Below are 21447 nucleotides of genomic sequence, written 5' to 3' on the forward strand. Positions count from 1 at the left end.
ATGTTCTAGTTGCATTACCTCTATTCCCAATTCAATATAACAGATACCTAATATAAAAAAATTCAACACAGTTAAATAATGTTTTAATGCATTTATTTTAAATTTTAATAGATGTTTTATAAGTTAAAATATAAAATAAATATATTAAAATTAAATTTAACTGATATTTTTTTTACATTATTATTTTAATTTCAAAGAACTTAAATTATCCACACGTTAGTTTTATGTGTTAAAATTTATAATAAATAAGTTAAAAACATGTCTTAACAGTGTTAAAATCTCATTTTAATAGCATGATTTTTAATTTTAAAACACTTAGTATTAATTTTTTAACACATTAATTTTATATGTTATTTTTTACAAAAAATATGTTGAAATACCATTTAAGAGCATTAAAAATAATTGCAGTGATATTTTCAAATTTTACTTATTTTTTTCACAAATAGAAAAGAACCCAAAATTTTTAATTAATTAATTATTATTTATTTATTTTTTTTGTTCACAAAAGAAGCCATATGCGTTTTGGGCCCACTGCGTCGGTGGGATGCAGTTGCTCATCCGATCCGTGTTGTGAGTGTGATCTACCTAATCACTTCCCCTCCATTTCTGAGACAAGATTTAAGAAACTCAACAACCACCGATACAAGTAGCAGTACACTACATCCCAAATACTCTCTCTCTAGACTTCATCATCTGCAGAGAGAGAACCACTAAATCACTCAATCAAACTCGAAATGAAGGTCGAAGAAGCACAGACCACCGCCACCACCAAGAAAGAGCTCTCAGAGGGTGGTCTATTGGGCAGAGGCAGGTACAAGTTCTGGGCTTTGGCCGCTATTCTCTTACTCGCTTTCTGGTCCATGCTCACCGGCACCGTCACTCTCAAATGGTCCGCCGGTAACCTCAACCCCGTCTCCGATGACTTCGACCTTCACATCCCGGACGATCTCGACGTCCTGGTCAGCACCCACTTTTCTTTCTCTCTCTAATATCTCTCTATATATGTATGTCTTCTTAATTTGTGTTGGATTGGATCTTGGTGCGTTTTAGATCTGACGAGCTAACTCGCCGGAGGTGGGTTTTTTATTTTCCGGTGGCAGGAGCTGGAGGAGAGAGAGAAAGTGGTGAGGCAGATGTGGGATGTGTACACTCACAGCAGTACCATTCGATTGCCCAGGTTTTGGCAGGAGGCTTTCGAAGCGGCCTATGAGGACTTGACCAGTGATGTCCCCGTCGTTCGAGAAGCCGCCGTTTCGGAGATTGCTAAGATGTCTTTGTGGTCCGTTGATGTCGAGCCGCCTCCTGTTATATCGAAGGTTAGTCACACACACCCTCTGCTCTTCACTGTGTTTTTAGATTCATTTATTGATTAGCAATGTTTTAGTACATTTTGAAGTGTGTTTTTGTAATCTTTCAACTAAAATTCTTGTATAATTTATGGGCATTTGATGTATTGAACTTTGAAGGTGTGTTAATTTGAGCATCATATGTTTTCTGTGTGAAGTTATAGTTCTTATTTGGTAGTTCTACAATAGGACCATCCATTCTAAACCAGGTTTTATAACGTCCAGTGGAATTAATCAGAGCTTTTATTGTTGACCAAAAAAAGTAAAAAATGGAAAAAAGAAAAAAAATGGAAAAAAAAAAAGGAAAAAAGAAAAGAAAAGAAAAGGTTTTGCTATAGAGAGTTGAAAGTGTAGATATTGTATTTTTCTATATTGTTGGAGTGTTGTTTTTTGGAATGAATAGACATCCATCTTTGTTGTGTTTGTTTTTCTATTACCGTGGGTGTGCCATAAGCATGATTTTCGTGTTTTAATCCTTTCTTTTAACATATTTCTTAAAATAAACAAGTTATTTTTGTGTAACATTCTTGTAGACACCTATAGTTCTCTTATTGCAGCCTTCTTTCTGTATCTGCAGTTTTATGGTTGGTATATTTTAAAATTCATCTGTGGCTCCTTGGATTTTGAAATTAAATTCACCTATGTTAGAGCATAATGTTGAAGAGTGTTGGTGATGCAAGTTTCTCTTGACATTTTTGCTATTCAACTCTAGTTTTAGGCAGGACTGAGATCCTTTTGCAGTGTTTTCTTCTCGAGTGTGTTTGTTGTTCACTGTGGGTATGGGCAACGTTTAAGTGTTATATGATACAGAAGTCCTGTTGTTGCGGTCAATTTGATTCTTGAATTAATTTCTAATTCTCAATCAATATTTATAGCCAAAAACTCAAAATTTAGATTTATTTTCCAATGATTTCATATTTTAAAATAGTTTTCAGCCGAATCAATGAGCATATCGGCCATTGGCATAGGATATTCATCCTTAGGGTTAAATAATTTTAGGAATTCTAGTTGTTAAATGAGGCCGTCAAAACCTAAGAGTTTTGTTCTATGTTGTTCTTCACTAAATGTTCATATTACTCATTCCTTGTTCTTTGTATTTTTCAAAGAGCTTTAAAATGGTTGTTCAGATCTTTCATTGGAATTTAACTCTCATTCGGTATATAGAGTTCTGTGAATGGCATATAATAGTTTCTCTTTTGTTGCCATATTTGATTTATCTGACTTCCTAAACTACAAGTTTGATGGAGATAAAATGAAAAGCATATGTCAGTCCTTGGACCACTGTTGTAAAATGAGTTAGGACCTTGTTGAATTCTGTATTATCAGAGAAAATGCTATATATATGGCTGACTGCATTGAATTACTTTGTAATGATGGGTGGCATTTTGCATGCTTGCGGAGTGCAAAACTCTCCATTTTTTTTTGGGTTCACTTGAGTTGCTATGCTGGTTAATTTCATTGAACGTGATCTTTTTAGCCTCATCTCCCTATCAAGTTTATGTTCCCTTGATGATGGTTCATTTTTGGAATACGGTAAGAGATCTGGTATCGAAGTTCTGCATGCAATGAACTGAAGTTCCATATCAAGGACCAACATCATCAACAACAACAATTAAGCCTTTTTTTTCCAACTACTTGGGGTCGGCTACATCAAACCTTTGTTTCCATTCCATTCTATTTAGGCAATAGTCTCAGTCATTTCGGATTTATGTTCATATTGGTCATGCTAGCTGTGAAGCTACCTAACGCAACCCACCTCCTTTATCCGGGCTTGGAACCAGCTGTGTAAAGAACACAGGCGAAGTTAATGACTGACATGAAACATTAAGAAAACTATAAGATTTGGTATATAAGAGTCTATGTTGATTGATCAAGTGATTAGCATCTCTGTGGATACTTGTATATATATATTGGAAATTAGCTTGTATATATTTAATGTGAGGATTTGCCATCTTATAATACATTTGGAATTTTGCATTCAACTGAAAATCAATCTATACTATGTCGGACTTTGATTAATTTTTAGTTTTAGTCATCTATCTTAGCTTATTGAGCATAGGGTGTTTGATCTGATTTGCCCTGGACGAATGTTTTCTAACAAAGTAGTATTGATTGTATTTTTGTTGTCCAGGGTAAAGAAAGAAAGATTACCAAGAAGGTTGCTGACAAGAAGGTGGCGACAGATGCAATTGGGACTAGCTGATGGCAGAAGATTGCTGAAGATAGTGCTGTCTTGTATTTTTTACGTGCTTGGATTCGTCCAGACTTGCTCGTTTCCTGCCCTAAAGCTGAAGCTGGCAAATGGCAGGGTATACATTATGTTTATCTTGAGAACAAATTTAGGTAAATACAAATTTCTCGGTTCTTCCCTATCCCCATTTAGTAAAAACAAACTGTTCAGATAAACTTTGTCAAAAAAACGAGTTTATCATTGTATGTATTTCCATCGATGTTGAAACCTAAATTTTAATAACATTTATGTATCTGGCCTTCAGAATTTTTGCTGTCTATGTTTTTGGTCAAAAACTTGTATCTGCACTCATTCAAGCTTCTATACTCAGTTCCCTTGATGTATTAGTATATCTACTTCATTCTTCATAAATCAGCACATCTATTTTAAAGGGGTTTTTCCCCTTTCAAAATTAATAATAGCAGTGAACTATCAGCATAGCCTGGTTTGTTATCATTCAGGAATGCAGTTGACACTCGCCTGTCTTGTTTCCATGAGAAATCAGGCTATGATTTCTCAGCCTCTTGGTTAACACGTTCCGCAATAATTCTCACTTTCGGTCCTGATTTGTTTTTTTCAAATTAATACACGCTCGCGTAAAACAGGAATAAGTACAGTGTACATATTTTTTATTCTTACACTTCGGAAAAAAAAAACTTTAATACATTGGTCATATTAGCGACATGATATTATTAACTAATTAAATGGAGGCACGTAGTGAATTGGTTCATTGAAATAGATGCACTAAACCCCTCGTTGAGGAAATGGACTTGTGGTTGCGGAGTACCTAGAATAAATTAGAAGATAAATTGTGCTATATATATGTGTGTGTTTTGTTTTGGTTACTTTTTGAGGCTTCAAGGATTTTTTTTCCCCTTCGGTCTTGGCAAATATCACTCACAATACTATTGGGACAAATAATTCTCACAATTATTGCTTTAATTGATATCCGTGTGATTTATGGGAGATCTTATTGTTTCCAGAAAACGAATTTTCTGAATTGGTAGGTAAGGGTACCATACCAGTGGGAAGGAAAGTGATAGGTGAAGAAAATGGTACCCCATATGAGTGAGATTTTGTGTATGCCAGAATATAACTTAATTGATTATTGAATACTAATAGTGTAAGCTCAAATGGAACAAATCGAGCTTAATAAGTTTCTTGTAAAATGACTCTACAGCAGACTCCTGCAGTGGGGTGGAGCAAGAATGTCAGCTATGTATTTAAAATTGTCATTATTATAAGGTTTGACAATCAAAATATTCAAAACACATAAGTGTATATATATTATTATATTCTGTAACAATATCAGATCATGTATCCTGGCTCGTCCCGAATTGGACATCACACCTAGCAAGGTAGGTCTTGGCTATACTTTATTTTATCGGTGCAAAGCACGTGATCGTTTTATAATTTGGAAGCAACATAAACATTGAGTTGTTAGTCGGGAAATCCAAATTCAATTTGATTTTAATTCAAACTTCATATTCCCGATTTCAATGCTTGTGAAACAGATACACGTGCTTTAAATAAGAAAAAAAAAAAAAAAAGACAGACTTGAATGACAAGGGAATGGGTTGGATAATTTCGAATTTGTTTAATATATATTTAATAATTTTTAAATATAAAATAAATTATAAAGATAAAATTGTAATTTATTAATATAATCAAAGTAGTGCACGTTACCTTTTCTTGTACACACCTCCCACAACTTCATAGGCTTTCAATCCTAATCCCAAAATTAATCGTTCTCATAATCATTTTAGACTGGACCAGGATGTTACACCTAAGAGCGGGGTGTTTTGCTATCTTTTGAGGCATTTCTCTATCTCTATTCCATAACTTACCAGAGTTTTTATTTCTAATCGTTACATCTTTTCAACACTCTAATATCATTTTAAACCAGACCAGCGGATACTAGCGGAATGTTTTGCCATTTTTAAAAGTAGGCCTTCTAATGTCACAATAATATGTAAAACACTTTTTATGAAAAATTATATATATAAAAAAAAAAAAAAAAAATACGCGCACACAAAATTGTGAACTTAAAGTTACATTAGTATCACTAGTGAGGTTTGTCTCTACTCATAAGTTAGTAACAAAATGAAAAATAAAGTATGACTGTACACGTAAGTATTTTATAATACATAAATTTGGCGGGCAATGCTTTTTCTTCAACCCCCGTCCCCAAGTCCCACAACCCCCATTTAAAGCTTTCACGTACGTAGTCACGAAAGGAGTCACGAAGACGCTATCGCAATTCTCAAACCAATCACCCCTATAAAAATGGCGGGAACACTTGGCGCCATCATCGTCAAAAAAATCCCATCTTTCGCGCCCAATTTCACCCTATATAAATCCAACTCTCCAATTTCGATCCCCGTTGAACCCTACTTCTGCAAATACCCAAATCCACGTCTTCTCCGTTTCTCTCGTTTCCTCGCAATGGCCCAACGAGACCCACAACTCATCAGCCACGAAACCGAAGAGCCCTCACCAAAGATCCAGAAGCTTCACCAGAATGGCGTCTCTAAAGCTCCCCCGCAGGCCATCATCCCTTTTTTCCGAGTGAAAAAACTTTCCGAGAAAGCTGTTTTGCCCTCCAGAGCATCTCCTCTATCTGCCGGTTACGATCTTTCCAGGTAAATCCTATTTTGTGTTTGCGTATAGGTATTTATGACCAAATAATTCAAAAATATTATCTAAAATTCATGGATCTGGTTTCTTGTACAGCGCAACAGAGACCAAGGTACCAGCCAGAGGCAAAGCTTTGGTTCCTACAGATCTAAGCATAGCAATACCAGAAGGAACCTACGCTCGAATTGGTAAATCCCCCCCTCTCTCTATATATATATGTATGTATATATATATACGTGGTTTTGATTTTGCTTATTGATATGGGGTTGTGTGCAGCGCCTAGATCGGGTTTGGCATGGAAGCATTCGGTTGATGTTGGTGCTGGGGTGATCGATGCTGACTATAGGGGTCCAGTTGGGGTCATCTTGTTCAACCACTCCGATACTGATTTTGAAGTGAAGGTTGGGGATAGGGTTGCACAGATGATCATTGAGAAGATCTTGACACCTGATGTTGTAGAGGTCGATGATTTGGATTCAACTCTTAGAGGTGTTTCTGGGTTCGGATCAACTGGCGTTTGAAAACCCACAATCCTAGTGTTATTTGGAGTATAACTAACCTTCTTTTTAGTTTTAGCTTTAGCTTTTGTGGGACATGTGTAATTCTCTTTGTGAGTAATTTTATCGAACACATGGTGGTCATTTGGTACTTTGTTAGCTTAAAATGTCTTGAATGGCAGTGCAATTAAAAATCAACAATACATGTGTTTCATTATCCATTGAAACATTATAGAAGTATCGGGTGGGTAGTGTTACTGTAACCCTTTTCATGGATTTGTAAATTTTGGGTAGGGTTACTTTAACCCTTTTTCATAGATTTGTCAATTTTAAGATGCATGAGCGTGCTGAGTTTACTTTACTTCGAAAAAACAAGACACATGAATTAGTGAACGTGAATTGTTATAAACAACTGGGGAGGGAGATTGTTAAGAGAGGATTCTTATCTCATGGCAAAAGCCTAAAATCAGACTTCAATTAGCCAATCATATATTTTCAAATAATATAATACATAATAAGTTATATTGCTACGTACATATCATAGGTACAATTAACTAGTTATATCTTGAGTTCTATTTCATTTTATCCTAATTTGCTCTAGATAGAATGATAAACAATGCTTAAATGTATGGGCCACTTGGAAAAATCGTACAACAATTTAGTTTGAGTTCTATCTCCGCGTATCAGCATTCATTTTCTCCGAATAGGAAAAACCCATAAAAAGGGTCTATATAATTTTACTCTAGATACAATGACACAGTGCTTAAATATATGGACTACTTGGGAAAATTGTACAATAACTCGGTATAGCAAAAACTTCTGCAGTACGAAAAAAATTCCAGGTAAATGAGTTCAATGTGCAACAAAACACGGATCGTAGACACCGTGTTGTGTTTTGAGGCATAAGATTACAGAACTAAACAAGTTGCATGAAGCCGGTCCATTCTTTGAAGCTGATACATGAGGCCTTAACCATGAATTCAGCAGTTCTCTCAACGAAAGGCAATTACAGGTGTGGTAAAAGAGTAGAAGCATCCAAAGGGGGTATATCCACAGACGCCTGCCAAGAGAGAAACAAATTCAGTAAAATTGTCACAAGAATTAAGTAAAAACTTTGTCCACTTCTTTCTTTCCACTTTTTTCTTCATTCCTTTAGAAAGGGATTCATTCAAAATCCAACAAAGGCATTTATAAACACCTTAGATACACTTGAGGCAAGCTATACAAAAGACGGGGTATTGACTAGATCCCGTTTCAGATAGTCACAACAAAATCAGCTTGATGATTTATTTTACCACTGGAAATATATAACCCTCCCTCCCTCTTTTAAAGAGGAGCACCACAGAATGGACACTTCAAATTGTTTTTGGACACTTCATGATAAACATAAAAACCATTGTGTTGCAGATACAATGGACCTCTAGCTGCCACAAGCATATACATGTATTTTTTTTTTTTTTTCTTCTTAGTTGGTACTCACACACACTTGTCTCTTTTGAGACTTAGGAAAATAAGAGACTGATACCGCTAGACTACTGGCCCGTTGGTCAAATATGACACTTGTCTAAAGTGTTTGAATACTCGGGGCATTGCTTAGTGTAATAGTAAAAGCCTGACTACCGTGTGTGAGCATGTAACTTCGGACAAGGCAGACACCTTATAAAAAGGTTACAGACAGTTTATACCCAATATGCCCATTTGGCTTCAAAGCTTGCATCGGTAGGCCCACTGCTGGAGTATTGGCTTTCAAAGGTTTGACCAATTAGATGCCCAAACTTTCAGCACAGTTGAAAACACGGCCATAAATGTGAATACCAGGCCAGTGTATTGAAATCATGGACCTATATGATATATCTAAGCCACAATCCAAGGGACTAAGACAAAAATGAAAGGGATGGGACTATGGGATCCATCAGTAAAATATCCCAACTAGTGTTTACCAGCTCTTTCTTTTCTTTTTATCTTTCAGTTTTTTTCTTCAGTTGTGCTATTTTCGTAAATCTTACTAAAACACAAAGGCATTATTAAGAATTACCACCAATAATGCTTCATTATTCAACCATGCCACTTCTATATTTGGTTATTTGTCAAGTTTTGTAAATTAGGAGTGGCATTTTCCATTGAGAAATGATTGCATGGATTTGCTAACGGTCGAGAGCAATGCGATTTCTCACTGAAGTTATTTGATGAGATGGAGTTTTACCATACCTCGAAATATCTTGTTAACATTGTTGTAGTACTGTAATTGAAGCCCTGAACTGGTTCTCCTTTCGTACGAGAAGCATTAAGCTGCTTTCTGACTTGGGAAGCCAACGACTGCATTTTAGTACATAAAACATAATTTTCAGGAACGAAACTGAAAATAACGAGAGAATAATTTATCAACTAGGAAAAATAATAATAATAATAATAATAATTTTTATCTTGAACAAGTGTAATTATTAAGCAGAGAAACTGCAAGGTCAAGTTGCTTAAATAATGCTGATTTTAGAAAAGAATGCATGGAGATTTTTTAAAGTAATATGATACCTTTCCTAACTCAACTCCCCACTGATCGAAAGAATTAATTCTCCATATGAAGCCTTCCACAGCAATTCTGTGTTCATAGATTGCCAGCAACTGAGAAAGAAAAGTAAGAAATTGTGGGATTAGGTGATAAAGGAAGATGTGTTGATCAGTTTGCAAGAAAGCATAGTACTAAAAAGAAAAATGAGACCTAAACTGAACTCGAAGTCGAAAGTGAGTTCCCAATCATATGAAAGGCACCAGAAAACCGAAAGAAATGCTCTTTTTGGTCAAGCTTCAGGCCAATAATCCAAAATTATTAATTATAATTTATTTATTTATTGCTTTTTTTTGGGGAGTGTAGAGGGTTGTGATGGACTGGTATGGAGCATCTAATTATGAACTTAACCTCAAAGAATCTTTGAAACTTCAGGCCAATGGTTGTGATGAACACATGAACTTAAAAGTATCACACGTATTTAAACTTCTTAAATACTTCCCATGATGATTAACATGTAGAAACAGTTTCATGAAGGGTAGAGAAGTTATACGAAACCTCACACCTGTCCAATATTATAAGCATTTAATGATGGAAGTAGAAGGCTGAAAGAAGGCCGATTTCCAGAGAAAGTCTGTGGAAAATAATGTAACTGGCATGATTAAACATCCAATTGTAAGCAAAGAAAATAAAATGGAAATTGAAAGGAAATTACCTTGTGAGGAATAAGATGCTGGGGAACATTCTCATTTTGCAATTCTTCAGGGCTCTATAGAAAGTGAATTTTGGTTAGAAATACTGATGGCAGAATATGCTTGTCATGGGGCAGATGCAGTAGCAAAAAGCGATTAAAATCAGATGAAAGAACGAAACAACATTATAGAAGTTCTCATATATGTGAAATAGCTGAGATGGGCCTTTCTTGAATTGATTTAGCTCATATACGTCAAATAGTTGAGACAGGCCTTTCTTGAATTGAATTAGAATTGAGTTGTACAACACTACTCTGAAAACTCAACATATTATCACAATGATGCAAAACAGTTAACCAAAATTGTACACTATGAGTTCTTTCTAACCCAAACCAAAATAGTGCCCGTTTCTTCTCTTTTTTCCTTCTGTTCCTTTCTTTTTGGATATTTTTTTTTTTTTTTTTTTCTTCTCTTTTTGAAGCCAAATATAAGTTCGAAAGCCTTCTATTAGTTGACAAAACATGAGATTTAATTAGATATATGAAATACAGATAAATGGAGGAAAAACCATTCATCTTACCTTCCCATAAGCAAGGGCATCAGGCTGTGCAAAAAAGTTTGACATGAGCTCATCATGATTACTAACCACTTCACCTGTAAAACAAATTCAATCCAAAATTCTATAATGATGAAAATGCCATAACTTTTTTTCTTTTGTGGTTACAAGGGCATCGGGGAACCTTTCATTAAGTCATTAACGGCGACCATATCAAAGTCAGGTATAGCGCCTTTCCCCCCAACAACAAAAGGGAAGGGGGAAAAAAGAAGGAAAAAATGTGAAGAGAACGTACCTTTCAGGTATATAGGTCGCTGACTCTTCACAACGCCAATAAAATCACAAGGAATAACACGGCCCTGAAAGTTCCAAGAGGTAAATTATGGGGATACAACTTTCACAAAGAAAAAAAGAAAAAGAAAGAAGAAGAAGAAGTAATTACTATGACCTCCCCTAAGATTTGGCTTTTGCACCCACAGAGTAAACTTTATAAAAAATAACTGACCCGTCAGAGTTACAAACCCTATGGAACTCAAACATTGGACACAAATTTACCAGATTACCCTCAACTTAATCATAACCATATACTGTCATACTTGAAATGACCAAACTATCCCTGTCATCACTAACTTTTGGCAAAAACCAAGTTCCTCTTTACGGTCAAGCAATACATGTATAAATGTTATGTACCAAAATAAAAATTCGAGACACTCTGAGAACAACTTATGGCTATTAAGTATCAAGAACTGGATTCAGGGACACATTGTGCATTTGAATTAAGGTTGATAAATGTTATGTATTTTGAGATCGAAAATGAACTACATAATTTTTTTCATACAATATGAAAACATAACAGGAAAGTTACCTGGTGAATTAATTGGTAAAAGCTGTGCTGTCCATTTGTTCCTGGTTCACCAAAATCAATTTCACCAGCCTCAAAGGGAAGAAGCACACCGTCAATTGACACCCCTTTCCCATTACTCTCCATGCTAACCTAAGTTGAAGTAATTTTAGTAACACATAAGAACATTATCTAGGAGCTTTTAAATCATTCAAGCAGAAAAGCTATTGTCAACATGCCTGTTGAATATGTGGGGCAAACTTCTCCAGCGCTTGGGAATAAGGTAAAATGGCCTGGAGGTATATCAGAAGTTTCAATGTCAAGGCATGGCTACCATAGCAAGAAGAAGTTACTAGAGAATGCTTAAAGGTGGGTGATAAGTTTGTAGCAGGAAATTTACTCACTCTTGCTGGATATCCAAGAAATGAAACATTCCATACGCTCAACAAACCCAAAAGCACCTGAACCAACAACACGATATTATCACAAAGTGGAGGGATCATTAAACATCTGATAAAAGCACATCCAGTATGGGCCATCAGAATAATCCACTTAAGTGTAGTGGCACATACTAGGATAACAAATCATCGGAGAGATTACAGGCTCCCTATCCCATCCAAGGGTTGACAGACGGAGAGCAGAATCCTGCCCAATCCACAGATTTTACCGTGTTTTGACATTTAGTAACTTTTCTGCTAAAAAAGTAAATTTTTTTACTGATGTGGAGACTCAAACACTGAACTATGAGATATACCTTTTCCAACCACCAAACCTTGATAAGAGTAATGTTATGTCTGGTCATTATAAAATATCTATCAACTTCTTGAGTATACATAATTAGTTATATCCAAATGGGTAGAAGCTTTCAACCATTTCCTTTTCAATGAATAAATGCTGTTCACTTGCTCCACCTCTTATATCCTAGATTACATAAAAGTGGATGGTAAGGCGAAAAAAAAAGAATTCGGGGGGTCCAACACAGAAGATCCAAATAGTCACTCAAAAAGAATGTAAACAGATACTAAATAAATTCAGTATCTCAGCTGGGATCCTTGAAGAAAAGAATGTTGATCCTAGCTCAAGGATTAAAATTTTGTTTTCAAGAGCTGTTCTGAATGGTTGGAAAAAAGAAAGGTATTAGAAGAATTTTGAAAACACAATGAAACAGCAAGAGAGGAAAAAATGAAGACACGTAGATAAGGATAGCTGAAGATAAGTCAAATAGTTAAATAATTAAAAAAGTTTCAAGCCTACACATCAACAAGAGGGTACTTGGGTAGAATTGAGGATATGCAAATGTGAAAATAGAGTCAAACAACTTTATTAGTAAAACAAGTATAAAAGATCCCATTCCAAACACTCACATAATAGGCTATGATATACATGAAGTAAACGTTTTGGTACTAGTTAAAAATAAATTAAATTAAATTAAAATCCGGTCACCTCTTTTTCTTCTCTTCTTCCTATCTGTGCTAATTCTTAAAGAAAACAGAACCTTTTAGTTGCATTTTGGTCACAATCTTTCACGCTCCCCCTTTTTATTTTGAGAGAAAATTGAAAAAATGAATTATAAGTTTCACAAGTCCTTGAAATTGTTGTAGACATAGATTATTTTGAAAATTCCAATACATTTTGACTATTGCAGTATTTTTCAACCAGTTTTCGTTATGTTCTAACAGAAATGATTTCTTTACAATTAAAACATGTGAATTTTGTTTTTCGCTCCTATGCTTCGTTGCGGTTCACTAGAAAATGGGAACATTTTGGCTGTTCGATGTAAATTAAAGGATATTTTGATCTAGCCAGTTCTATAAATATCTAATACTAACAAAATATTACCCCATGACTTGCTCCAATATAACAAGAATTACAAGATCAAGAAAAAGTTTAATCAGTGGGGCACATACAGGTATATTTTCCTCAAAAGGTGCTGAATAGAAATGTCGATCAATGCTTGAAGCTCCCTTCAAGAACCTTCAAGTAAGAATTAAAACAATTTAGGCAGCTATCAGTCAATGTCCAGTCCAAATGAAATACCATATGATGAAAACTGTGCTGATATAGACTGCAGATGGATTAACATTTAAAAGACTTGCACTATACCTTCGAGGATTCATATTGCTGTCAATCTACAAAAAAGACACTGATGCTCATGCAGAGGCAAAATCTCTACATATGGCTTGTAGGGTTATTTGCTTCCAAAAAACAGTTCAACTATTCACCTAATCTTTAGTTGCAGAAACAATTAAGTATTAGCCATTACATTAACTTAAAGTGCAATTAGGATGCGACTAGAAAACAAACAGATGGGGAGAGAACACCTAGGGTTTTTGTGGCACAATGCAACTGACATGGAAAATTTAAAAGTTCGATAAAAACACGGCAAGGACACAAAAATATACAAGTATGTAATCTAATAAGTACATGTAAATCTATGGGATAAAATATATATCATTTTGTCTGAGTTACTAAAATGATTATATCAACAACTTCACTGTTCTAGAAATGAAGTTAAATATATCATATGGAGAAACTATTAATACTACTACTTCTCTCTCTCTCTCTATGTATATATATATATATATATATATATATATATTTTCCCTGGTGAGATTCCTTAATATATCTGCATTTTTTACTAAATCATTTTTTCTTATATTAGAAACTCTTTCTTCTTTTTGAGTTGTTTAGACCATGCACGAGGTATTAAATATCTCTTGAAAAAATTTGAGATGCTTACGGATAGTGTGTCTGTTTCTAGGGGTGTTGTGATCGACATGTTGTCAAGAAATGTACAGAGCTCCTACCTAGAAGTGTCCTTACTTCATAGCCCAAGGTTTCATGTTGATAAATAGAAGTTGTAGACCCAAAAAATAATAATAATAAATAAAAAAATAATAATAATAATAATAACACTAATAATGATAATAATAAGTTTTTTTTTATTTAAAAAAAACCATAGCTAACATTCTCTAGTTTCATCTTTTTAAAAAAGAATAAATTAATGCAATGTGAATTTTAATTACGCAGAAAAATTAATGCCAACTGCATATAATTCCAGATTGGTTGTCATAGATCAATACAAATCATAATATAAATAAATACTGCAATTAAGTAGAATGGATTAGTTACTATACTTCTCAACAACTGAGAAACCATATTGGAGAGAGAGAGGTAGCACTCCAACAGCACTGCAAACTGCAAGTGGTAGTTCAAAGACCAATCAGATGCCATATTAGCCATAAGAACTTCAAGAAAGCAATTATACTTGCCACTATATCGGCCTCCCACCCAGTCCCAGAATGCAAAAGCATTATTAGGATCAATGCCAAATTGTTTTACAAGCTGCACTAAAGAGTAAACACAATTAAATGACTGTAGCAGAATAGTCGAATGAAATTATAGCAGCTGTCTAAGAGTTCATTATGTTTATTGTTTAAGATGGCCCAAATTCATTGGCTTAGTGATGTGTGTGTTGGTGGATGACGAGTGCATGGTGTGGTCAAAATAAGAAATGTGGTCCAAGTATGTTGTGATACATATATATATATATATATGTATATATTATGTATATAAGGCAGTTTTGTAGTGTACACTGAATGAAGAAATCTTCAAGTGAAAGAAAAGTAAAAAGAATGATGATGCCAGTATAAGGGGTGTACGTAGACTGTGGCAGTGAAAGTGTGTTTTGCTATTGGTTGTTGTGTGTGGCTGTTTGAATGTATTAAATGTTCCAACTACAAGGGTGCTAAAGTGGTGAAGAAAAGTAAAGGAGAAGAAAGCTTAAGACGGCAAGCTCACTTATAAATAAGGGTGAGTGAGGAACCAAACAGAGACTGAAGAAAAGACTGAAGAGCCGAGTGAAAAGGCGAGTAAAGAAGAGAGAGAGAGAGAGAGAGAATATTGTGGGCCAAGAGTGAGTCTATTTCTTTTGAAGAGGGTGTGTCTTCTTCTTGGCGAGTGAGTGTGAAATACCTCTTGGTAATCCGTTGAGAGTTGTAATCTTCTCTTTTCTTGAATAAAAGTTGGTGTGTAATTTCCATCATATTTTCTCGTTGTTGTCATTGCATATTTGTTGTGTCTGATATTGGGCAGATTAATTCCTAACACGTAATATGAGAGATGATACAAAATGGATTAACTCATAACATTTATTTGTTTATTTTGATAGCTACAACAGCAAAACATGTGTTCAAACTAGGACTTGAACCCTACACCTTACACTTTGGAAGTGGTCGTAGTCTCGTAAACTAACAGCTGGTGTTCAGGAGCTCAGTTGATATTTAATGTCTTATTTAACAAGGAACATGATGTAGATAAAAAGCCACTGATTCAAAAGAAAAACGGATTGCACTGATCAAGATAGCTTTTGTTACATGACCATGCAAGTCCAAGGAATTAATGTTTATTGTTTAACTTGTTTCAGACAAGTAGTGGTATCAAGATCAATCTAGTAACCTCAAACAAGCTTCAATCTAGGAAAAAATAAATGCACAATTACAGGAAAAATTTTGAACTAAAAATGGAAAATAAATATGAATTTGTATACAAAATTTACAATGGAGCAAATGTTCAATCATCAAAGCAAAACAATATACCGTAAGATTAGTACTGACAGCAACCATATGCTTTGCAACTGCTTGAGGCCTGAAAAAATAATATAACCAATTTTTCTGCATGTTATGACGAGAGAGAGAGACTGCAGTCACACCCTATATCCATTGTAATAAATTTCTAAAATTAGTTCACTACTGTTGGCATTTTCTAACTACAAATGAATTCCAAATTTAACTTGCAGAAATGCAATAATTTCAAAAAATAAAAATAAAAAATCATCAATGTCCGACGCATTGCAAACATTTCACGAACTATTTGCAAATCTTAATTTATTCCAAATATTTATTAGAAGATGACATATTCCTCTTTCTAATATTTACATGCATTGCTTTCCTCACTCCGCTTTACTCCTGTATAACGCATTCTCCTATTGCTAACAAATTTTGAAACCTGAAACTGTAATTGCAAATGAATGGCCACTCTTTGCACTAACCCCAAAGCAGATGAGATCCATTCCCTCAGAGTCCGAGCATTCAACATAGTTTCAGCCGTTGTAAAAGTTTTTGAAACCACCACAACTGCAAATTACAGAAGGGAACCCAATGACTAGGACATGGAAGCCCAAAAGCATCTCAGATTGTATATTTGTATGTGTATGATGCTTAGTAGAAATATTGAATAAAGAAACGGAAAATTAGAGTTACCTAGAGTAGTTTCAGGATTCAAGCCTGTGATAGTTCTAGCAGCGTCAATCGGATCAACATTTGCAAGACTACATACAAGTGCAGAAAATAGATTGTGTTAAAAACAATAATTGCTCAATCATAAAATGCCACTGTTGTATGCAAAAGTTATAATCATATTGAGTACGACCACAAAAACAAGCTACACCACCTTTCCCACCAAAAGTATGTTGAGTACGACCACAAATACAATATAGCGCAATTGTATGTATTATACCATGGGTGAACTACAACAGATTATAAACCATAATTAGACTGGAGATCGTAATATTGCAGCAATCTCTTAGGTGACTCATCAAATGCAATAAGCAGCTCCTTTCTCCCCACCCCACAACCACCTACAAGAATAGGAAAAACCCCAAGAACACTTGTGCACAACCATACATTTGCAAATCATACCTTAAAAAACCTTAAGAGTTCTTGTATTTACAGGGTGCATCCTTTATAATGAATAACACAGAATTAGAATAATGTAAATTTATAATTAATCTTATGCGTGTGACAGAACAATTCAATTTAAAGGCTGACAGAAAACAATATAGTTTAAATTCTGGCCCTGTCTTGAGCAAACAAAAATGTTCTTATTTTCCAACCTTCTACATAACCTCAAGCAACACGAATATCAAATTCACCTAACTCAAGATCCTAAGACCCATACCTGCTTCTGGCTGAAATTGAAGGCATAAAAAAATTATATATCATGCAGCATAAAACTAAAAGGGTAAAGTTATAACAATGAATTATTTGATAAGAAGTCTTTTCAGTTTTACTAATAACAAGCATTTTGTCGTGATATATGTAAACTTACAAACGAAGTTGGCGCCCTCTTGCAAATTCAGCAGCCTCTGGATCTGCAAGTGGCCAAGATTAAACCATAAACACTTTGGCGATATTTTGACAAACGATTGATGAGTAAAGCAACAAAAAAAATTCTATGAGAAGAAAAATTAAGAATATGGATCTGCATAACATAATGCATCAAATAAACCTGTTTGAAGGGCGGTATGCACAAATAGAGGACCTAAGAAGCTGCCACCAATACCGATAGCAACAACATCCTTCAATGGTTTTCCTGTTGCTCCCACCTACCAATATTTGCACATATGTCAACATTTAGGCAATACATAACTAAGCAGCTAATAAATAAAAGTGAAGATTACCCAGGAACCACTGCGAACCCTCTCAGAGAACTCCTGGATCTTGTCTAGGACTTGCCAAACATCTGGGACCACATTCTTTCCATCACAATGTAGAACTGCATCTTTTGGAGCACGAAGAGCAACATGAAGCACAGACCTATTTTCTGTGATGTTTATCTGAAGTTGTCACCCAAAACAATAGAAAGGATCAGATGATGAAGATGATGATGTCAGAACTTTTGAGCAATGTGTCAACTGACTCAACTCTACCATAACACTTAATAAACTTATTATACTGAGAGTTCTACTACCGTTTCCAGGTCAAGTACAAAAGAGTTAGATTCCTAATATTCAAAATAAGGGAACTATGTCTCTAAATAATGCCTTAAAAAACAAAAATTGTCATCTTACATGAAGTATCAAGACAGTACTGTCTTTACAGAAACAGGTAAGTCACGCTACTTGAAGATATCATATATTCAAATTGGTGAACTTAATAAGTAGGTCACTATGTATGAGTTCATCTATGGTTTGAAGTAAAACGTATACTCACACGCTCCCCATTGAACATTCTGATAATTTTTTGTTTGAGACATGCTGCCTGCATTAGGACACAAGGAAGCATAATTAGAATACTATATTGCTCACTCCCCCAGAAAATAAATGGTCCAACAGTCCAACCCACCTCCGCCAGTTTAAAGAGCTTGTCCATGGTGTCCAGAGTGGCATGCTGTCGTGAGTAGTCGAACAGTATCCCATCATACTCACTGTAGACAGTAATACCCAAAGCAAATGAATTGTTTCTAACACTATAACTTTGTAAAGCAAATCGTATTCTATTCCATATATCCAATACTTCACACAATCATCGAAAAATGGAGGAGAAAAGTAGCGTACACCATCATTGACTTGCACCGTTCAACATCGCCCATTAGTTGACGTAAATGAACCTTATTAATATCCTCAACATGGGCCTGCAGAATGATAAATAGTTCACTCAAATATTACCTTTCATGATACTTTCATGCAACACACAATGCTAAAAATAACAGATTAGTTACCTTCCAATTCTTCCATGGCTCCGTGTCACTGATTAGAGTGGACGACTCCATCTGAAATTTTTTATAAATCAATCCGCGATCAAATGAATCCCACCCCCCAAGCAAATTGCATTATAATCCCACAAACAGCAAAGAAATATGGATTCTTCATTTTTTTTTTTTTTTTTGGCTGTCTTACAACTACTAGTAACTCAAACACCCAATTTGTCCCTACAGAAACTTGACTTTTTATGTTTTGTAGAAAACCCATAGTTTTGAATATCAATTTTTCGATAATTATGCCATAGGAAACAAACAACTCCACTCAACAAAGCATAATAGGCTATTTGATATTAAGAAGGGGAAAAGGTGGAAGGAAGAGCTTAAGAATTTTCTTTTTCAATCAAACGGAACAGTAGACTGCTAGTGATTGTTTGTAAACACATCTATTCAGCTAGCCATATGTTTATCTCAAATCTTACAATAAAGTTTAACATCCAGACACTCGAATCAATAAAACCCTCTCTGAGGTTTTTTCGGACAATTGAGTAGAACTATATAAAAACACACATCAGTAATCGGATATTTTGATCGAACAACATGCTGAAATTGACTGACACAGTGAAAAATAAATAGATAAATCAGAATTGTGTAAAAAAAAAAAAAAAAAAAAGTAAAAAGAAATTCCAAATGCAATTAGTGATTACATTTATTAAACAATTGCACCAGAAAAGATTCAAATGAATTACAAGAACGAGGAGGAACTCACAAGGTGATGGACCTAGATTTGCTGAAAGCAGAAATTACACTCTCTCCGCAGGTTTCTTTTGGCTTTACTGTACGTATAACTGTGTGTAAGATGATGAAGATAAGAGAATGATGAATGACGAACTGAAGCATAAGAGACCACTATTTATGGGGAAAAAACGAAAAAGAAAAAGAAAGCTTTAGCAAGCAGGTGAAAGTTGAGGTCACGTGTTAGAACGGGGTGGCTATGAGATTCTTGAGAGGCATTTCCCGCATGATGCGGATCAGATGCTCGACGATTTATGTTAGCCAAAAAATAAAAAATAACCATCTTTTGTTTTCGCGCGAGAAATAAAACAAAAAAAGTATTCCGTTGCCGGGAATCGAACCCGGGTCTCCTGGGTGAAAGCCAGATATCCTAACCGCTGGACGACAACGGAATCTTGCTGATTCGTCTCCGTCTAATTTTATATTACTCAATAGATTCAAACCTCCCATACGAGTTCAATAAATTAAGGTAAATTAATTGAAAATAATTTTAAGAGGAGATATAGAATATAATAAAATGTTATATGTATTTCATTTGGCGACTTCATTTGTTCAAAATAAAGGTAAGAGTGAGATATGAATGAAAAAAAAAAAAAATTTGTTAGCTCTCATTAATTGGATGTAAAATATATATTTTTAATTTTTGGTGTTTGGTTGTTGTAAATTATTTACGAACAAAAAATATATATTAAAATGAAAAATGATTCTTGCACCAAATAGTTACAGTGAATTGCTAGGCCTACTTTATTAATTGGCCAATTATGTAATAAATAAGGAAGTAGAACCTTCCACTTAGTTGTATTTGATATAAATAGCCAATTAAAAATTATTGGATTGAACAATTCATTGCAATTATTTGGTGTGAGTATCACTACTCTATTAAAATCTAACAAAAATAACTAATTTATCAATTTTCGACAAGTTATTTAACACAACCCTTCCAATGGACTCAACCTTGCCAGATTTTGAAAAAGGATAAATAAAAAAATATTTTATATTAAAACAAAAAGAGTTATAGAGTATAATGTTAACCACGCCAAGTATTTGAAAATTTAAGAGAGGTAATGAAATGATACTGGTAACCCTTAATCATATTTTGAAAAGGAAATTAAAAGGTTAGTGGAGACTGAGGGAAAAGAATACCAAATTTTGTTATATTTTTACTTATTGTGGGAAGAAAAAAATGCATTCAAAGAATTAGACTATCCCTCTTAGGGCTGCAAATGAGTCGAGCCGAGCCGAGCCGAGCTTTAGGCTGTTCGGGCTCGGCTCGTTTGTTTATGGGATCAGCTCGGGCTCGGGCTCGGGCTCGGCTCGTGACGAGCTCAAAAATTTGAGCTCGGGCTTGGGCTCGTCTTGATTTTAAAAGCTCGGGCTTAGCTCGGACTCGGCTCGTTTAACAAAAAAATATATATATATATAATTCAAAATTAATTAGTAGCTTTATCAATTATCACATAAGCAAAAAGAAAAAGGGCAAAAAAAAAAAAAAAAAAAAAGGTGCAGTAGTGCAAGCTTTTATGTTTCAAGAACAAATTAAGGGTTAATTTCGAAAAAAGAAAAAAGGACAAAATTGAGCATGGGTGCATTATGCATTTTCTATGAAAATACAACACATCAAAAAGTTATAAATTCCCATGATAATAATATCTATAGAACCACTGAAACATTGTATATATTAAGTAGAAAAAGAAATCACAGAGGAAAATAAGTTGGAGATAAATTAATTTAGCTACCTATGGCCATTGAGCATTAGTCTTCATAAATTTAGAGGAAGCAGAAGAAAAGGCTAAACAAAATTGTCTGCAACTGCCTAAAGAATGTTTTGAGGTTGTCCAGATCCATGGAATTAAAGTGAAAATAAAGTTTTG

The 21447-nt window shown here is 34.7% G+C and overlaps 3 protein-coding genes and 1 non-coding gene across 5 annotated transcripts; 2 read left to right on the plus strand and 2 right to left on the minus strand.

Annotated features, from left to right (window-relative positions):
- Positions 1-604: 604 nt before the first annotated feature.
- LOC132278858 (uncharacterized) lies at positions 605-3856 on the plus strand. Its single transcript, XM_059780758.1, has 3 exons — positions 605-959; positions 1101-1316; positions 3478-3856. The coding sequence occupies exons 1-3, from the start codon at positions 735-737 to the stop codon at positions 3547-3549; spliced, it is 513 nt and encodes a 170-aa protein (XP_059636741.1). The 5' UTR covers positions 605-734; the 3' UTR covers positions 3550-3856.
- Positions 3857-5586: 1730 nt separating this feature from the next.
- Positions 5587-7043, plus strand: LOC132279958 (deoxyuridine 5'-triphosphate nucleotidohydrolase). Its single transcript, XM_059782036.1, has 3 exons — positions 5587-6218; positions 6310-6401; positions 6490-7043. Exons 1-3 carry the CDS (start codon positions 5863-5865, stop codon positions 6732-6734), a joined length of 693 nt encoding a protein of 230 aa, XP_059638019.1. The 5' UTR covers positions 5587-5862; the 3' UTR covers positions 6735-7043.
- A 371-nt stretch (positions 7044-7414) lies between these two features.
- LOC132279957 (glucose-6-phosphate isomerase, cytosolic-like) lies at positions 7415-19804 on the minus strand. Of its 2 annotated transcripts, XM_059782034.1 has the most exons (24): positions 19551-19803; positions 18803-18853; positions 18639-18715; positions 18427-18508; positions 18295-18342; positions 17763-17918; positions 17591-17687; positions 17411-17453; positions 16564-16631; positions 16353-16437; positions 15901-15949; positions 14575-14647; positions 14440-14500; positions 13210-13276; positions 11707-11763; positions 11542-11595; positions 11327-11455; positions 10757-10820; positions 10486-10559; positions 9929-9982; positions 9779-9847; positions 9240-9329; positions 8919-9026; positions 7415-7770 (listed from the first exon to the last, which is right to left on the minus strand). In XM_059782034.1, exons 2-24 carry the CDS (start codon positions 18851-18853, stop codon positions 7717-7719), a joined length of 1710 nt encoding a protein of 569 aa, XP_059638017.1. In that variant the 5' UTR covers positions 19551-19803; the 3' UTR covers positions 7415-7716. The 2 variants fall into 2 exon arrangements, with proteins under 2 accessions (XP_059638017.1, XP_059638018.1); XM_059782035.1 differs by lacking the exon at positions 11542-11595 and having other exon boundaries at positions 19551-19804.
- Positions 19805-19896: 92 nt separating this feature from the next.
- On the minus strand, positions 19897-19968 carry TRNAE-UUC (transfer RNA glutamic acid (anticodon UUC)). The gene has a single exon. It is a non-coding gene; the product is annotated as a tRNA-Glu (tRNA).
- Positions 19969-21447: the final 1479 nt, after the last annotated feature.

The sequence above is a fragment of the Cornus florida genome, unplaced genomic scaffold (genome assembly GCF_030987335.1).
Source record: "Cornus florida cultivar Cherokee Brave unplaced genomic scaffold, ASM3098733v1 CherokeeBrave_3.0.0_Hap2_Chr10, whole genome shotgun sequence".
In the NCBI taxonomy this organism is placed as follows: Eukaryota; Viridiplantae; Streptophyta; class Magnoliopsida; order Cornales; family Cornaceae; genus Cornus; species Cornus florida.

Excerpts from the sequence above, each read along its gene's own strand:
- LOC132278858 (XM_059780758.1), top strand. The coding sequence starts at position 735 with ATGAAGGTCGAAGAAGCACAGACCACCGCCACCACCAAGAAAGAGCTC. Across the intron at positions 960-1,100 it reads CGGACGATCTCGACGTCCTG|GAGCTGGAGGAGAGAGAGAA; the intron begins GTCAGCACCCAC and ends TTCCGGTGGCAG. Across the intron at positions 1,317-3,477 it reads CGCCTCCTGTTATATCGAAG|GGTAAAGAAAGAAAGATTAC; the intron begins GTTAGTCACACA and ends TTTGTTGTCCAG.
- LOC132279958 (XM_059782036.1), top strand. The coding sequence starts at position 5,863 with ATGGCGGGAACACTTGGCGCCATCATCGTCAAAAAAATCCCATCTTTC. Across the intron at positions 6,219-6,309 it reads GCCGGTTACGATCTTTCCAG|CGCAACAGAGACCAAGGTAC; the intron begins GTAAATCCTATT and ends TTTCTTGTACAG. Across the intron at positions 6,402-6,489 it reads AGGAACCTACGCTCGAATTG|CGCCTAGATCGGGTTTGGCA; the intron begins GTAAATCCCCCC and ends GGTTGTGTGCAG.
- LOC132279957 (XM_059782034.1), bottom strand. The coding sequence starts at position 18,853 with ATGGAGTCGTCCACTCTAATCAGTGACACGGAGCCATGGAAGAATTGG. Across the intron at positions 10,821-11,326 it reads TTTACCAATTAATTCACCAG|GGCCGTGTTATTCCTTGTGA; the intron begins GTAACTTTCCTG and ends TGGAACTTTCAG. Across the intron at positions 10,560-10,756 it reads GCGACCTATATACCTGAAAG|GTGAAGTGGTTAGTAATCAT; the intron begins GTACGTTCTCTT and ends TTTGTTTTACAG.